Below are 17,872 nucleotides of genomic sequence, written 5' to 3'. Positions count from 1 at the left end.
GGATAGTGACTTCCACCACCCAGTAAGTAGTCAATCAAGGGTTTCACATAGTACTTTTTAATAAGATTGAGAAAGTGAGATTGAATTACCGGCCTTAATCAGAGTCTTCTACGACTTATTTTGGCTAATGTAACAGAAGCACAATAAAAGTCCAGTTTTATTCCAAGATTGCTAACATTGTTCTATGTAAACCGGGATATATAATCTAGACACGACTTTGCAAGCCAATAGATTGCTGTTCACATCCCACCAACTATGACACACACACACAGCATTCTGACATACAGCATATTCAGGCACAGAAAGATCTTTTTTAAAGCCCAAGGACTCAAAATGTGGAGTAAGAAACACCAATAAACTGTGCTGTGTTGATACTACTCTTGAGAACCCAGAATGCAGAGGTTTTGCAAGCCTAGTTCTAAATGTCAAACAGCACAGTTAGTTAGTTAGTTAAAAACTTTTCCTTTACTTTTTGCTTTGGACTGGACACACCTTCTCTTTTTATCTGTTGGGGATTTGGTGCTTTCAGAAACCGAGCTTGATCAAAGTTCCACAGAAGAGCAGCTAGTGGAGAGCAGAGTGTTCAGACTTTCTGTTGCATTAGTTGCCAATTTCAACATTGAACTAATTATTCCAATTTTTTTTAAAATCAACTGTTGACCTCCTGGGCAAAGGGTGGCAAATTGATGGATTAATTCTTCTTCATCATCCATGAACTGTAACTGTCCATTAAGTAGATCTGAGTTCTCTTTTTTATTATCCTTATCTTATTCTACCCTTGTTAATAGAGGGATTCTTTGCTTGGCCTTTAATGTTTTGGAATGTTCAAGGTTGGAGTCAACCTCCCTCTCTAACTTGGCTCTCTGCCCAGACTTTAGCAGAGGCTGACTTTGGGTGGTATAAAATACTCATATTGGCCAAATGCAGTATTTCCTTAGAAAGCTTTCATGCCTAAGCAACATTGATGGAAGAACAATCTGCCCGAAGGTTAACAATATTTTTCTACAACCATGTCTGCTGGGGAGCTATGAAATCTCTGTTAGTTCATTAGAATATACCCTGCAGTGTAAAAGTTGGGAAAGAGAATTCAATATTACTTGTCTGTTATGCCACCTGCCCCTGTACAAGGGAACATCTGCAACTTGGAGTAGTATCCTATGTCTCTGAAGAACCAGCCTCTCCTCCGTGTCTTCTCCATCTTGAGGCCCCCAGTCCATGTAAGCTGTCCGTGAATTCAAAGTAAGCTTTGGAGCACGGGCTTTGCTATTTACTTCCTTATCCAATTTAGAGGTATAATTTCCCATTAGAGACTTTTTATTTGCTTCCAAGAGCTGATCAAATATAGCAATAACTCTTTGTGCTGTCAAGAGGCAATTCTTGGCAACCAAGTTCAGGTCTCCCTTAAAATTGCTCTTTAATAGTATCCTTATCCTCCCCTCTGTCTCCTAATGGAGCCTCTATTTCCACAGAAAGACAGTCATCCTTCTCCCAGTCCAGTAAGGATCAGGGCTTATTTAAAGTAGTCACAAGGGGTGAAGAGAAAAAGGAAGGAGACTTACTTGCAGGGTCCATTATCTGAAATAGGTCCTTTATCTTTGGTTGTTTGGGTGTTGTTGCCACCATGTTGTGATTAGGGTTTCCTCCTGACTGTATATCCAATTTATGCCTCCTTTTAAACTTTGTTTTAGAGTCAGTTTTGGCTTTTACTGTTACCTTTTGTTTTGGCATTCTTGGGTGGTTTAAAGGATTTTAAAACATACTTCCACTTCATTGACAAATGCTTGAAGCTGATAAATTCCAGAACTTGTAGTCTAAAACCTAATCTATCTAATCCTAAATTTATAATCATAAAACTACAACTCTAGTAAAAAAAATGTAACTTTCCTAGTTAATAGTTAATATTAGATAAAAATTAAATGAAAATGAACTGTTTTACAACCATATAAAAGTAAGTAAAACAAAAGGATGAGGAGCTCACTAAAAGAGCTGGGCCAAAATAGCACAGTGAAAAATGGGACTGAAATTAAATATAAAGACCAAACTAATGACAACAGGTAGAACAATCAACCTTAGAATTGACAATGAAGATGCTGAAGATAAACCTTCAATACTAAACCAAGAAGCAGTCAAACTGTAGTAGCATACTCAGTATGTCTTGGAAAAGGTCTTGGAAAAGATATTTAAATGCTACGATGTCTCTACATCTACAAAGATCAGAAGTGGACTAAGCCATGGCATTCCCGGTGACACTCTACAGAAGTGAAAGTTGGACTTTGAAGAAGCAGGATAGGAAGAGAATTGACATTTTTCAACTTTGGTTTTGGAGAAGATTCCTGGGAAGAATATGGCCAGCCAAGGAAACAGCTGATGGATCATTAAACAAATCAACCCAGAGTTTTGACTCAAGGCACAAAAGACCAGTGTCAACGCTGCTAACATCGGATGGTCTTGCTTTGACAACAGATGAAAAAGCAGCCATTTTCTCTTTTTATTTTTTCCTGCTTCTAGAATTAGTTGGTGCAGGGAGGGGGAATTGGGATGCGAGCTTAGTTAACCATAATAATAACTCTGCCATGGGAACTCAAGGACCAACTGGGTCCGGAGCTGATAATGTTTTGGCGGGCTAGAGAGCTGGGGAGAAAGCCCGAGCTATAAGCTAATTGGGGAATGTGCTTATGACAGGTCATTGAGGGTGGGAATTATACTTTGAAACTTTGTATCCAGGGCAGGGGAATTTAGTTTTGGGTTCAACTATGTAGTGCCGATACTCTGTTTCCCGAATAAAAGATTCTTTAAGGAAAACAATGCCTCGTTCTTTTGAAGGGTTTCATCTGTCGGAACCATGACAACCAGGCTCAAATATTCTACTTCGGACGACATGCATGCAAGATCCAGATCTCTGGAAAAGGCTCCAAAGCTAGGAAAAATGGAAGGAAAGAGATGAAGAAGATGACAAGCAACTAGATGGGTGGACTCAGTTATAGGGGTGATGGGGGCACCTTTGGAAGATCTAAAAGAACAGATTGGGGGGAAAGCATCATGGAGAAAACCTATCTATGTGCTTGCTAACAGCGGACAACAGCTTGATGGCACATAGTCAATCAATCAATCAATGAACTCAAGCTTTCCTGACTGGGCTATGGCTCTCAAAGAATATGACAACCGAAGCAACTCTAACAACAGAACAAAAAGCAAACCAAGCAAAAGTTGGTGACATAACCTCTATCGCTGGCAGAAGCTCCCCAAAAGAAAACGTTGCATATTACACAACTACGACACCAACAAAGGCCAAAGAGAAGTTACTTACCCACGGGGAACGTGTGCATCCAGCGCCTCCTGTTGGATGTGAGTTTCATGGGCATCCGGGAGGGGGCGAAGGGGTTGATCAGCGCCCGCTGTGGTGTGTATCCCCCAGCAGAACGGATGTGCAGCCGGGACTCGGCACTCCCCACGTGAAATCTTCCAGGGGCGCTCAGATCTCGCTGCTGAGACTCCAATATGTTCTCAAGGTGATCTGTGAGGAGTAAAAACTCATCTTCAGTAAGAAATTCCCGGAGCTCACAAAGATCTGGCACTGCTTTCAAGCAAGGTCACTGCCAGAAACTCTTCCAAGGTGCCTGAAGGCAGGACAAGAAGCAACGGATGGAAACTAACCAAGGAGAGAAGCAACCTAGAACTAAGGAGAAACTTCCTGATAGTGAGAACAATCAACCAGTGGAACAACCTGCCTCCAGAAGCGGTGAATGCTCCAACACTGGAAGTTTTTAAGAAGAGACTGGACAGCCATTTGTCTGAAATGTACAGGGTTTCCTGCCTGAGCAGGGGGTTGGACTAGATGACCTCCAAGGTCCCTTTCAACATTATTATTATTATTATTATTATTATTATTGTTGTTGTTGTTGTTATTATTATTATTATTATTATTATTAAAATAGGACATTCCAGTCAGTATGTGAGGGCTAAAGAGGATGCACCAAGGATTCCCGAAAGGCCTCCATCCCATATTATTGGATTGGGAGAGTTGCTAGTTGCATTTTCTCATTCAAACTTCCAAATATGTTTGCTGGGTGAGCAATGAAAACATTTAAAACAAAAACAAAAAAAAGACTGTCTCCTTGATTCCAGCATTTGGGACTAGAAACTTAATTCACAGGCAGAGAACTGTTAGAGAACAGCACGGTATCTACTGCTTAGTGCAAGGATACAGAATTATCTTACTTCCAGACACACTGAGTAACTGTTCAGGGTGAGTCAGTTTTTATTTTTAAATTATTTTATTTCTATCCTGCCTTTATTATCTTTACAAATAACTCAAGGCTCTGAACACACCTATCCAACACAACTTCTTCCTCTTAGTTTCCTTTCTGTGCAATTTTCCCAGGCATGCATAGTTTCTGTATACGGCTTTCCCAAATATCATAGAATCGCAGAACCAGAGAGGCCCTCTTCATTCTTTCCAGCCGGATGGAATGTAGGGGAAAAAGATCCCCAGAGAAACTCGGGACTCTGCCAGTCTCTCCTGCAACAGAAAAGCTCTCCCCAAACTGGACCAAATTTGGTGTGTTGGGGGGGGGGGGGAGAAGCTGGCAGAAGGAAGACCAGATCAAAACAAGGGGGTGGGGTTTCCTTCCCAGTCACGTGACCCAGAGCAGGGCTCTTTTTCAGCAGCTGGAAAGGTTTCCAGGAACCCATCTCTGCAACTCTTCCTACTTTTTGCTTGTAAATTGTTACTACATTTCCACGTAGTTCATGGTGAAAAATGAAAAATGCCTCTCTGTGTTTGTGTCTTATGATTTACCACTCTGTTGTTTGTATGTACACTGAGAGCTTCTGTACCAGGGACAAATTCCATGTGTGTCTAATCACAGTTGGCCAAATAAAGTATTCTGATCTGTTCCATCCCGTCCCATTTCCATTTCTATTCCATTCCAATCCATTCCATTCCTATTCCATTTTCATTTCCAATTCTATTTCTATTTCTACTTCCATTTCCATATCCAATCCATTCCATTTCATTCCTATTCCATTTCCATTCCATTCCGTTCCTATTCCATTTTCATATTCTATTTCTATTTCTGTTTCCATATCCAATCCATTCCATTTCATTCCTATTCCATTTCCAATCCATTCCATTACAATCCATTCCATTTTCATGTCCAGTTCCATTTCTATTCCATTCCAATCCATTCCATTCCTATTCCATTTTCATTTCCAATTCTATTTCTATTTCCATTTCCATATCCAATCCATTCCATTTCATTCCTATTCCATTTCCAATCCATTCCATTACAATCCATTCCATTTTCATTTCCATTTCTATTCCATTTCCAATCCATTCCATTCCTATTCCATTTTCATTTCCAATTCTATTTCTATTTCCATTTCCATTACAAATCCATTCCATTTTCATTTCCAGTTCCATTTCTATTCCATTCCAATCAGGGAGGCTAGGGCACACATTGCATTTTAAATTCTGCACAGAGCAGGGACCTAGACTAGGCCAACTCAGCGCAGTGTTTCTAGGATTAAGCATATAAGTAGTCCTCAATTTATGACAGTAATCAAGCCCAGAATCCTGGTTGTAAGTCACTATGGTCATTAAACAGCTCACCATTTGACCAGACCTAATTTTATCTTTTTTATCACAATCATTAAATGACTGTGGTAGTTGTAAAGCGAATGCGGTGGTCATTAAGCAAATCCATATTATCCAATGGGCGTTTGCTACTGGAAATGCCAGAACCCTGGAAAAAAACATTGGAAATCATAGTCATGCGATCGCAGGTCATTGCAAACAGCCATAAAGGTGAACTGGCTGCAAAGGGCCCAAAATGCAATCATGTGACTGACTGCCTGGGGCAGGTGATGGAGGTGTGGCTGTCAGCTGCCACCTTATGCTCTTTTGTGCTCTCTTTACTACTGGGTGGTAATTAGACTGTCATAAACTGTGGGGAGGGAGAATGAAGGGAGAAAGGATTGGGGGGAAATGAAAGTAGTTCTGTATCTCCTCCAGGAGCTGCCTCAAGGTCACCCAACTGGAAGAAGGAGGGAGCTGCACACCAAAATGCGCTTGTGCTGACTGTTAGGGAAACATCTTGCCTCAACCAGAGTAGTTACACTGGCATAGACAACGAGAGACAGTTGAGGGAGGAAAAAGTAGGATTTTGACCCACAGTTTTCAGTTCTGATTTTGCAATACTGCAATGCACTTGATTTCTAATAAGCTATACCTTTCTCAACAAATGGAGCCAAAGATCATTTCTGTTTGAAGGTTCAAGTTGTGGCAGGTCTGACAGTGGCTGTTGTAATTTCAAAATCAAGCTGTAAGCAGTTTGGGGGGGATCCAACATAGCTTGGAACAGCCTGTGCATGTTTCTACATTGTTAATGACCCTTAGTGTTTAACCCACAGAATCAATCTACATTTTTACAGCAGAAATAAGTTATTTGGGGATACGCAGTCCTAGTCAAACCAGAACCCCCATCTCTCCATCCAAAGTCCTTCCTTAGCAGTGAAACCTCAGAAGAAGAATGTCAAACGCTACTGCAGAGGACAATCTGGCCAGATATTTCCCCTGGCTGAGCAGGTGGAGCAAGAGTTGAAAACCCTGTGGAGACAGTGCGTAGGAAGCTACAGAAGGCCTAAGCGGAGAACCCCAGGAGAAGATCCTGACTTCCCAAGTGCCAAAGAGCAAGAGACAATCCAGGGGAAGAGGAGGAGGCAGCAAAGGCCAGAGAGAGGAGGAAGAGGAAGAGGAGCAGGACATGGATCAAGACAATGAGAGGAAGAAGCTGCTTCCCAGAATAATGAAGTGCTCTCAGTGGTTGTGCCATGCAACTGGTTCATGGACAGCACCAATGATGTTACCTAGTTTGGTAATGAGACGTCTGCAAGAAAACAACCAAGTTCAGAGAGCACCAAGGACCCCCCACAACAGGCTCCATCCTGACCTTAACAGAGCACCACTGCTCTCCTCACCTAAGATCTTCTCAATTAACCCTAGAATCGCATTACTTGTTGGTTCATGCAGCACGTACGACAAAGGTTGAGTTTCCACAACGCTCCAACCCACGTCCAGCGCGCTGTGTCAAACCAATCATGGGTCTCAAACAGAGTGACATTTCTAGGATAAGACAGTGAAGGTGACGCCCAAGAAGAGTTCTAGGAGGATTGGAATTCTGTCCAGTTTTAAATTCTGGGCTGGGGAAATGAAACCAGCCCAAAAGGAAATGAAAGGAAAAGGTAAACCGGTGTCTTTTGGGAAGGAATCCATGACTGTTGCTGGGTATTTCGTCTGGCTTGTGAGTGAGTTGTAATTTGCACTGTGGAAGTGGACTCTCGGGACTCTGAATGTTTTTTTTTTTAAAAGCTAGTAACTCTGAAAGGCTGACCAAGCACCAAACACCAGCTCCAAAGAAGGGGCCGGCTCTGATGTCCCAAGCCCTGTGCTGACCTCGGCCGCTGGTGTAGCCCAGAGAGCTGCTGACTTCGTACTGCAGGTGCAGGTGGGGCCGTGGGATCATAAGGATGTCCGAGATCTTCCCCAGAGAGCTGTCATCTGAAGCCTGGCTCCGAACCTCTTCGGGGGGCGGGGGGCGACTCTGCAGGGAGGGGCTGGAGGAGGCATCGTAGGAGCTGGAGGTCTTCCAAGGCCGACTCTCTCTCTCCCGCACAGACCTGCTGGGGAACCCACAAGGAGCAGGTCAGGCGGGGTTAGGGCGCCTGTGCCACGGATCAAGGGGACTGGCAGGGTTTTGATGGCACTGCACAGTAAACGCAACATGGATTCAACCTCAGAGATCAGCTCCGGTTCCCCTCCCAATGCCGGATGCTGTTACCAAATTCCCCAGTTCCATCCTTTGCTTAAATCATCTCCAGTGAGGGACAGCCTACCAGCTCTCAAGGAACTCTGTTCCAGACTGAACTGCTCTTACTGTCAGCACGTTTCTCCTAGAATTTAGAAGAGCCTCTTCCTCCTTCTGGTACCTGAAGGTCAGAGTCTGCCTCCCTTAATCATCTGCAGTGTAGATAAACCCACCCTCTGTTCTTCCACCCGACCCGCTGCAACCTGCCTCCCCAGACACATCCTGTTGATCAACATCTGTCCTGCACTTCTGCCTGGAAACCTCAGCCAGTAGGCCAGCTGGGAGAGGGCTGAAGCTGTGAGCAGACAAGATGTTTTTGTTGGGAGAGCTGTTCGGCAAGGGTGGAGCACAGAAAGTCTCTGTTATCCACTAAGGCATCTCCCTCATTACTGCTCCCCAGATCTATGACTCTCCTATCTTACACAGTGTTTTTAATTCCTTGTACCCAAATATAAAGCTCCGCCTCTCTCTTCCCCAGTGCAATCCCCTAAGTTGGCCACAGGCTTGCTTACCTAAAGGTGGTGTAACGTGGGACTCTGGAGGGGCCGGGCAGATGGAAAACCTGGGCATCGTAGGCGTCATAGTCCACTTGAATGGGAAGCGCGTTCTCGGTCTCCTTAGGAGCGCCCAAGGCTGGAACACAGCAGACCAGCCCGTGACTGGAGGGCCTTCTAACAGCTGGGTCCCAGGCTGTGGGCAAGCACGCCCTGAAACCACTTTGCCAACTTAATTGCCAACTTAAACATGAACCGTGTGGCCCAACTGATCGGCAGAGAGTCAAAGTCTCCACCTTCTCCACCTGTCCTCTGCCTGACTGGATTCCTTGCCTACAAAGGCCAGCACTGCAGAGGCAAAACCCACGAGGGGATCCTGGCAAAGTCTCCGCAGGGCTGAGACTGAGACTGTGCAGAGTCCCTCAGAGTCTCTCTTTGGCTGCAGTTCTTGGCAGCTCTATGATGCTTTCTCACCCCAGGCCTGTCAGGCTGTGCTAGCACTCTGGTCCAATGGCCTGCAGCGCCAGGCTGGACACAATTTGCATCTATTACATCACTTCATTTGCCTGAAGAATGTGCTGTTGAGTTTGGATGGGGAGAAGCTGGAACGCTGGGGAGGGGAGGGCTCAAGGCGTGGAGTGGGGCTTAAGCTGTCCTCCCTGCACTAATCTTTGACATGCCTGTTTTATTTTATTTATTTGTAAAATGTACTGGCCGTCCACAGGGCGAGCCTTTTTCCTTCAGAACAGCTACTGTGTGTGGCACAGAATGGAGGCAATTTTTCTGAGTCTATTTAGGGTTCTTTTCAAAGCCATGAATACAGAAAATTGCTGGTGCAGTAGAAGGGCTAGTTACAAAGGGAAATACCACCACTGCTTTCTCTTCCATAGAGAAAAGAGAGGGAGGGGGGAAACAGGAAAGAGATTGAGGGAGGGAGAAGACAAGGAGGGAGCAGGGAAGGGAAGCAAGACCAGAGGGGAAACGTGGGGGTGGGGAGAAAGGGAAACAGGGAGGGGGCTTTGGAATTAATGGGGAAAAATCCCTCCTGTCCCATCATGAACTTGCCAGCTGCACAGTGGAAGCGCCGGACATAAAACTCTCATTCTCATCTTCACAAAAGAACAATGCAATAATGTAGGAGAGTTACTCACAAGACTCCCTGCTACTTTTGGCTTTTTCACTCTGTGGCTGAAATTCAACATGCAAAAAAGAAAAACTGAAATGAGTCTTTACAAATTCTAGAGCAGACCTACACAACGTGACCCACTAAGCAGCCTCCTGCAGCATTATCTGAAATAACCAATCTGTTGCCACCACAATTTTCTGCTGCCAAGAAAGATCCGCTGCCCCCAATAGATGTTTATGTGCAGCCACTTCTGCCCCCCAAGACGGGCTCCTGGGCGCCCCTGACACCACCAGGCTTCGGGGAACACTGCCAGCTCCATAGCTGCCGCCAGATTGTTAGATGCCCAAGCCAACCGTACAACCATTATTTGTGGGTCACAATTATTTTTCACGTATTGATCAAGTCCTTCCTCTCTATGAGTTGTGCGGGCCTGCTCTGGAGGGAGAATTTTTAATTTGTTTTTTTCCTTCAATCATTGTAATGTCTGTCCTTAAAAATAGCTAGTGGTGATTATTCCTGTGGTTGCAAATCTGAGCACCACTAGGGCTGCACTCCACAGTTAGGCCAGTCCACTTACCTTCCGAGCTGCCAGCTTGATCCGTGGGGTGAAACTGTTACACTGAAGTTGGCTTTTGGAAGTGTAGAAACTATAAAGAGAGGGAGGCAGAAAGAGGAGGCAAAATCACAGGTTGGGGAAAATATCTGAAGCAGCACCTTTTCTGGAAAAAGGAAAAAATAACTGATCCGAAACAAAAGATGCATTAGCATTTTTGCTTCCTCCCAAACCAATTTTCTGCATCTTAAGCAGAAAAGCGATAACGCAAACCACCAAGCCAGAGGTGTTTGCAGGCCTTGGGAAAGTCAGGGTGATAGGCCTGTCTTCCAAAACCAAAACTGCAATGGGGACACTGCCTGCTCCTATCAGTCTGGATTACAGATGCGCACCTGTGGTTGATCCAGTGGGGTATATTGTAGTCATCTCCCAAGCGTGGATCCCCAGAACTGCAGCGATTGTGTAGCTAAGAGGTGAGAAGGAGAAACCAGGAGTCAGACAGCTGTGAGGGGTCTGGAGAACCAAAAGAGACGCTTTGGGGGCAAGAAATTAATCCAGAGACACTTCGCCCAACCAACCTGTGATCCTTGGAATACTGAATACTGTTGGACTACAATGGTCCCAATCGTGTTAGGCTGAGAGGCGATGAACAAGAAGATGGCCTGAGATGGCCTGCCCAGGTTTAAAAGAAGACTGTTCCTAGTCCTCAATGTTAGGTGCTCAGAAGTAAACTGAAAACAAGCAGGCTTCTGCCAGTGAGGAAAATGGAGCTGTAAGCACCGAGGACTCTGCAGCTCCTTTTTCCTGTCTCCTGGCCAGTTTCGTCTTTCCCTTCCCTCTGATACTGACCCCTCCACCAAATAGCACCTGCCTTCAGATGGAGGGGCAGGGTGTCCAACAAGGCCATCAATCCAGAAGATTTTTAAGTTCCTGTTTCCTTTCCGTCCTTAACCAATTTATTCGGCAAAGAAGAAGAAAACCTACAGAAGCAACAGCAATAGAAGAAAACCAAAGAAAAAAATCTTCAAGAAAGGAAAAAAAACAGACCCGGAAACTACAGACCAATCAGTCTAACATCAGTACCTGGGAAGATCCTGGAAAAGATCATCAAAAAACAGATCTACCAACAACTCGAAGCAAATAAAGTTATAACTAGTAGCCAGCACAGCTTTATCAAAAACAGATCATATCAAACCAATCTTATCTCATTCTTCAATAAAGTGACTAAACTAGTAATCCAGCGAAATAGTATACTTAGATTTCGGTAAGGCATTTGGTAAAGTAGACCACAACCTACTCCTTGGTAAGCTAGAAAAAGGTTGAATAGACAACATCACCACCAGATGGATCTGTAGCTGGCTGGCAAACCGTACCAAAGAGTAGTCCTCAATAGCACTACATCTACATCAGTGGTTCTCAACCTTTCTAATGCCGTGACCCCATAATACAGTTCCCCATGTTGTGGTGACCCCCAAGTGGGTGTGTCCACCAATAAGAGGGAGTAGGACAGCTAGGGAAAAGGGAAAAAAATGGTGGACAGCATGGTTTGGCGACCCCCATGAAATGGTCATTCAACCCCAAATGGGGTCCCGACCCACAGGTTGAGAACCACTGATCTACATGGAGAGAAGTAAGCAGTGGGGTACCACAAGGTTCCATCTTGTGCCCAGTACTCTTCAATATCTTCGTAAATGACTTAGATGAGGGAATTGAAGGGGAACTCATCAAATTTGCAGATGATACTAAACTGACAGGAGTAGCCAACACCCCAGAAGACAAACTCAGGATCCAAAAAGTTCTTGACAAACTTGAACAATGAGCCCTGTCCAACAAAATGAGTTTCGATGTAGAGAAAAGCAAAGTCTTACATTTAGGCAGGAAAAACCAAAGGTACAAGTACAGATTAAGTGAGACCCAGCTTAAAAACAGTAACTGTGAGAGGGACCTTGGAGTCCTAGTGGACGACCGCTTGACCGTGAGCCAGCCGTGTGCAGCAGCAGCCAAAAAAGCTAATACAATCCTGGGTTGTATAAACAGAGGCATAGAATCAAGATCACACAAAGTATTAGTGCTGCTTTATAAGACCCTAGTAAGACCACACCTGGAATACTGCAGCCAATTTTGGTCACCATATCAAAAAAAAAAATGTTGAGAGTTTGGAAAAAAATCAGAGAAGAGCAACTAAGATGATCAAAAGCCTGGAGACTAAAACATACGAAGAACACTGCAGGACTTGGGTTTGGCTAGTCTAAAGAAAAGAAACAGGGGTGACATGATGGCAACATTCCAGTATTTGAGGGGCTGCCACAAGGAAGAGGGGGTCACGTTATTCACCAAAGCACCAGAGGGCAGGACAAGAAACAATGGTTGGAAACTGATCAAAGAGAGAAGCAACCTGGAATTAAGGAGAAAGTTCCTGACAGTGAGGACAATCAACCAGTGGAACAGATTGCCCTCAGAAATTGTGGGTGCTCCATCCCTGGAGGTTTTTAAGAAGAGGCTAAAAAGTCACTTGTCTGAAATGGTGTAGGTTCTCCTGCTTGAGCAGGGGGCCGGACTAGAAGACCTCCAAGGTCCCTTCCAGCTCTATTCTATTCTATTCTATTCTATTCTATTCTATTCTATTCTATTCTATTCTATTCTATTCTATTCTATTCTATTCTACCCTACCCTACCCTACCCTACCCTACCCTACCCTACCCTACCCTACCCTACCCTACTCTATTCGCCTGAAGGTAGACTGATAATGCCTGCAACCCCATGCTGCTTGCATGAATGTAGAAACACAACCATACAGGCACATTTTTAAAAATTTCATCCAGAAGCTTTATTCTGGCAGAGGAACTGGGTGACCATGCTGATGAAAGAGCCGTAGCCACAGCTGACCCTTTGCCTTGATGGGGGTGTGGAGGGAAGGCTGAAGGAGACGGGCCAAGCCAGGAGGCCTTACCTTAAAAAGCGGCACTGCGTGGAGGGGCTGCTCTCCCATGCACACCAGATCGACCCCGATCCCTGCAAAGAGAAGAAATCCAAAGACAGCTATGAGAAGGAGTGGGAAAAGCTAACATTCTCACTGCTAGAGAACTGGATCAAAGTGGTTCCGTTTTAAAATGCTTTTCTTTGTGAGCAAACCTTTGAATGACATCAAAACCCCGAGACTGCTGGAAAAAGGTTGGACCTCCGACCAGCATTCACATTATGGCTTTGTGTGTGAAAACACTCTCTTGTTTTGAGTGGAGAAAGCTACCGGGGCTATCTTTCAAAGTATGTACGAAAAGTCAGATAGGAAGAGGGAAGGGAATGTCCAGCTTCACAGTTCCTCACCCACAATGAAAAACGTCCATTTTGCTCATATACGATGCTCATATCTTTGATTGATGTCTCATAAGCATCACTTTATTTTACTGATTGTAAGATCTGACTTTCCCTTACTTATAGTGAAGATGGAAATAGGCTACTAAGGACTACTAAGGAGGTAACAAGTCAACAACGAGGTATAAAGGATGTGCAGGCTGAGAAAAGCCCTACCTGCCAGCACCTCCTTAAAGAAGCAGAGTCCTTCCCTTGGACTGCAGAATAGCTATGCCATGAAAGAGGCCCAAAGAGGAAACCCCCACCACCTACTCTGAAGCACCCTGTCACATCCCGCCACAACTTCTTTAATCAAAGATGTAGTTCCTGGGATCACAACCTAGCCAGGTGCCCACAGGTGTGGCATGTGCCCCACATTTTCTCCCAGGAACACTTTGGCTACTGATTTGAGGTGCTGCATATCCCTACTATTAAGTAACCCAATACAGGAGATGGCCTAATCAGCCTTTGCCTGCCGTTGTGCCCTCAGATGTGGTCTTCCCAGAGGGGTCTTTGGTCTCATCCAGCTTCAAAGCTCTTGCTTAGGTTTTCCATGATGCCCCCAGCGCAGAACTCATTAAGAAAAGAGGCATATTGTGGTGGGCAGAAGAGCAGCTCCACATCTGGGTTATGAAGGAAGACAAGCTTTCAGAAGAGCTGAAAGACCAGGGCACTTGCGCACTGAGGCTGCCCTCAAGATTAAAGATTAAATTAAGGCGATTAAATTAAATTAGATTAAAGAGATTAGAGTAACTCTGCTGCCAAGAGTAGAAGCCTGTCCGGAAGCCGATGATGTTTGGCTGTCTCAGACTAAAACCCTTTAGGCAGAACCAGGAAGAGCACAAGATTCGCTTTCCAAAGTTGACCGTGTTGTTTCAAAGCACTTCCATGACGGTGGTGGCCAGAAAAACAAAAGTCAACCAACTCTGAGGAAACACCTATTGGCTCTCTCCATCACCGGGTGTTTGCAAGGACAGGAACGTGGGAAGAAGAGAACCCCTAACCCCAATCCCCAGAACTAAGGGAAAAACTATAACCAATTGGATTTTAACCAATCGTTAATAAGGTTATTTTACCATTGTCTATCATCCGTTGCTTGGTCAAGATCATGAGCAGCCGGTCCACTTCAAAGACCCCCACCCCTGGTGTGATGACCACAGACATCTGTCCTGTCCGGTCAAAATTTCGGTTGATGTAATGTTTGTCAAACACTAAAAAGGAGCAAACAGGAGCACAAATGAAAAGGGCACCCAGGGCTTTTATAAAGAGCATCCCTTGCACACAACAAAGACAGTCATCTAAAAAAGCGGTCCCCAACTTTTCCAGCTTCACAGCCCAGAGGGAGGGGAGAGAGGATGGTTCCGCGTGAGTGGCAGGCATGTGCACGAGCTCGAGCGCCTGCCACTCATGCAAGCAGAGCTGCGTGCACGTGCACCTGCCACTTCTGTGGCCCAGTCCTGAATGGGCCGTGGCCTGGGGATTGGGGACACTTGATCTAAAATACTGATTCCATTTCCAATCAGTCCTCAGGCCTTACCAAGGGGAGAAAACATGTTTACATTTGCTGTGATTTAGAACATAAGTGATCAGTCTATTTGTCTGAAAAACTACTGGGAACTGGAAAGACACTTTGCCCAATGCTCCTTAATACACAGGCCAATTTGCCCACACGCCTTGGCCTCACTTGGTCATCTTTGCCTGCAGCAGGCTAATTCAAGAGGCCACATTCTCAGCTCAGGGAGACAATAAGGCAACACTCCTGGCCCAGCCAGGCCCAACGGCAGCCGAGCATCAGAAACATCCCCAGAATCTTTTGCAACAGTTCAGAACTTCCTTTGAAGAAAAACCAGCATGGAATTCCCCAAAGAAAGAAATACGGAACGTCGCTGAGGAATCTTGCACAAACCAGCCTATCCTGCCTGGTCTCTTCTTTAAGAGAGCCAATTTGGCCTGGTGGTGAAAGTGGGAGACCGTGAGTTCGAGTCCCACCTTAGCCATGAAAGCTGGATGGGGGATTTTGGGCCAGTTCTTCTCTCAGCCCAGCCTACCTCGCAGGGTCATTGTGGGGAAAATAGGATGGGGAAGGTGTGCTGGAGATGTTCCCTGCCTTGAGTTACTTGTTAAAAGTAATAAAGGCAGGATACAAAGAAGTAAAATAAGACAATGAGGTGATGGGGCCCTTTCTGGTTCAAGAACATCCCAGGGCAAGACAAGCATTTCCCAAACTCACCATTGAAGGAGAGGTTGATGGCCTCCAGATAATTTCCTTGAGCAGAGGTGGCGTTGTATCCTGGTGGAAAATTCTCTAATTGTTCATCATCCAGAACAGAGGGAAGAAGAAACAAAGAAGATAAACCAAGGATTCTTTATTATTATTTTGCCCATTGCTCAAAGTTTTAACAATGATGCACATAAACAATACGAGCACATAAGCAAGCCCCAAGACTAGTTCCCCTGAGGATAAGAAGCCTGGGGGGCGGGGGGAATGGTCTTTATGGACCTTGTGGCAAGTGGCCTTCAACCATTTGTCAGAAACGGTATAGGGTTTCCTGCCTGAACAGGGGGTTGGACTAGATCAGGGCTTTTCAACCAGTGGTACGGGTACCACCTGTGGTACATTGGCATCTGGCAGGTGGTACGCGACCATCCTAGAAAGGTAGTAGTGGGGGAGAGGAATGAGCTGAACCGGTGGCAGCACCGCACAAGCCTGAGCGAGAGACGGCTGGAGCCGCAGGGCTGTCAGGGCTCAGCGAAAGCACCAGGATCAGCTCCAGCTGATCGGTGCTTCTTTGGACTGTCAGGGCTCAGCGGAAGCACCAGGATCAGTGCCGCTTTCCAGCTCATCGGTGCTTCTTTGGGGCTGTCAGGACTCAGTGGAAGCGCCAGGATCAGTGCCAGGCTCCACCTGGAGCTTGGCGCTGATCCTGCTGCTTCTGCTGAGCCCTGAAGAAGCACCAATCAGCTGGAAAGCGGCACTGATCCTGGTGCTTCTGCTGAGCCCGGAAGAAGCGCCAATCATATGGAATGCTGCAGCATCTCCAGGGTCTTGTAATTTACATTCAGATGCTTGGCAACTGATTCATATTTATGACGGTCACAGTGTCCCAGCGTCATGTGAAGTGAACAAAACCTGCTGCAACCACCCAGCAGACGGGGGGAATAAAAACCAAATACCCCCCTATCCCCGCTGCCAATCCTCAACAGAAATGCTCACAACAATGGAAACCTCAGACAGGAAGAAGAGCGCCACTGGGTGGGCAGGCAGGCGTCTTGCTCGGCTGTGGCTGGGGGGGGCACTTTTTTCAGTGCCACTGTAACTTCGAACAGTCACTAAGCGAACTGTTGTAAGTCAAGGACTACTTGTACTTTATCACTTTTTTCCTTTTTTTTTTGTCAAGTTTTTGACACCTTGCTAGGCGACTGGTGGTCCTCGGATGTTGCCGTATCCTAAAAGTGGCACAATGGGTGAAAAGGTTGAAAAGCCCTGGACTAGATGACCTCCAAGGTCCCTTTCAACTCTGTTATTCTAAGTGAGAGGGTGGGCAAGGCTTTTCATGGGCAGCAGCCCGCAGTCCAGAGGACCCTTGCAAGGCCAGGGCTCCAGCAAAGAGGCACCTGAGGAGGAAGGGGACACAGCCCTTCACACTTGCCAAGCCCCTTCCCCACAGCCCCTTCCTTCCCTGGACTTGTTGGGTCAGCCATGCAAGCTTGCACTGCAAAGGGCAGCCTGCAGCTCCTCAACCGGAGAAGCTCTGCTTTTCTCACTCCTGCTGCGTAAACCTCTCAGCAGTAGCAGCAGCAGCAGCAGAAGCTGCAGAGTGGAGTTGAACCAGAAGGCCGTCTTAGTAGTCCTTGACCCACAACCACAACTGGGACCAGAATTTCCACGGCTAAGGAAGGTACTTGGTAAGTGAATCACCCCGAATTGCAACCTTTTTTGCCCGGGCTGTTAAAATTTTTTGCCCAGGCTGTTAAATGAATTGCTGCAATTATTAAGCAAATCATATGGCCATTAAACAAATCCAGCTTCCCCCACTGACTTCTCCTGATGGACCCTAGCTGGGAAGGTCGCGCATAGGGATCACGTGACCCTGGGATACCGCAACAGTGGCAATACATTCTAGTTGCCATGTGCCTGAATTCTAATCGCAGGATCACGGGGAAGCTGCTACTCTTGGAAGTCTGATGACCGGGCATAATTCAGTTTTCAGTGCCATCGTAACTTCAAACGGTGGCTAAATGAACAGGCTGCCCCTCACATCTCACCTGCTTTCTCTAAGCGCACCAAAACTGGGTACTGGATGAAGAGCTTCTTAATAGTCACCAGCAGAGAAGTCCACTCCTCCCGCCGTTCATTTTGAACCACAACCCTGCGACGAACAGTGTGAGTGAGTCACAAAGGATGGACAGGCTGAGGCAGAGCGGGAACCCCACGCAGCCTAAGCGGGCCGGGCGAAGGGGGGAAAGTATAGGGGATGACAGA

General features: G+C 45.9%; 1 protein-coding gene across 10 annotated transcripts in view; it reads right to left on the bottom strand.

Annotated features, from left to right (window-relative positions):
* DEPDC5 (DEP domain containing 5, GATOR1 subcomplex subunit) overlaps positions 1 to 17,872 on the bottom strand; it is a 69,849-nt gene that overhangs the window by 34,684 nt on the left and 17,293 nt on the right. For 7 of the 10 annotated variants that reach the window (XM_039321140.1, XM_039321133.1, XM_039321139.1 and 4 more), the window contains exons 13-22: positions 17,656 to 17,759; positions 15,620 to 15,694; positions 14,466 to 14,600; positions 12,989 to 13,050; positions 10,431 to 10,504; positions 10,063 to 10,132; positions 9,511 to 9,547; positions 8,378 to 8,498; positions 7,454 to 7,680; positions 3,308 to 3,514 (exon numbers count right to left, since the gene is read on the bottom strand). In XM_039321140.1, coding sequence (XP_039177074.1) covers positions 3,308 to 3,514; positions 7,454 to 7,680; positions 8,378 to 8,498; positions 9,511 to 9,547; positions 10,063 to 10,132; positions 10,431 to 10,504; positions 12,989 to 13,050; positions 14,466 to 14,600; positions 15,620 to 15,694; positions 17,656 to 17,759 — 1,112 coding nt within the window. The remainder of the gene's footprint in view (positions 1 to 3,307; positions 3,515 to 7,453; positions 7,681 to 8,377; positions 8,499 to 9,510; positions 9,548 to 10,062; positions 10,133 to 10,430; positions 10,505 to 12,988; positions 13,051 to 14,465; positions 14,601 to 15,619; positions 15,695 to 17,655; positions 17,760 to 17,872) is intronic. The other 3 variants (XM_039321137.1, XM_039321142.1, XM_039321143.1) reach the window with 1 other exon arrangement.

Source organism: Crotalus tigris, unplaced genomic scaffold, assembly GCF_016545835.1.
Source record: "Crotalus tigris isolate CLP2741 ecotype Arizona unplaced genomic scaffold, ASM1654583v1 scf7180000023720.1715460, whole genome shotgun sequence".
Lineage (NCBI taxonomy): Eukaryota > Metazoa > Chordata > Lepidosauria > Squamata > Viperidae > Crotalus > Crotalus tigris.
The sequence above is the reverse complement of the archived record's forward strand: the minus strand, read 5'-3'. Positions and strand labels throughout refer to the sequence as shown.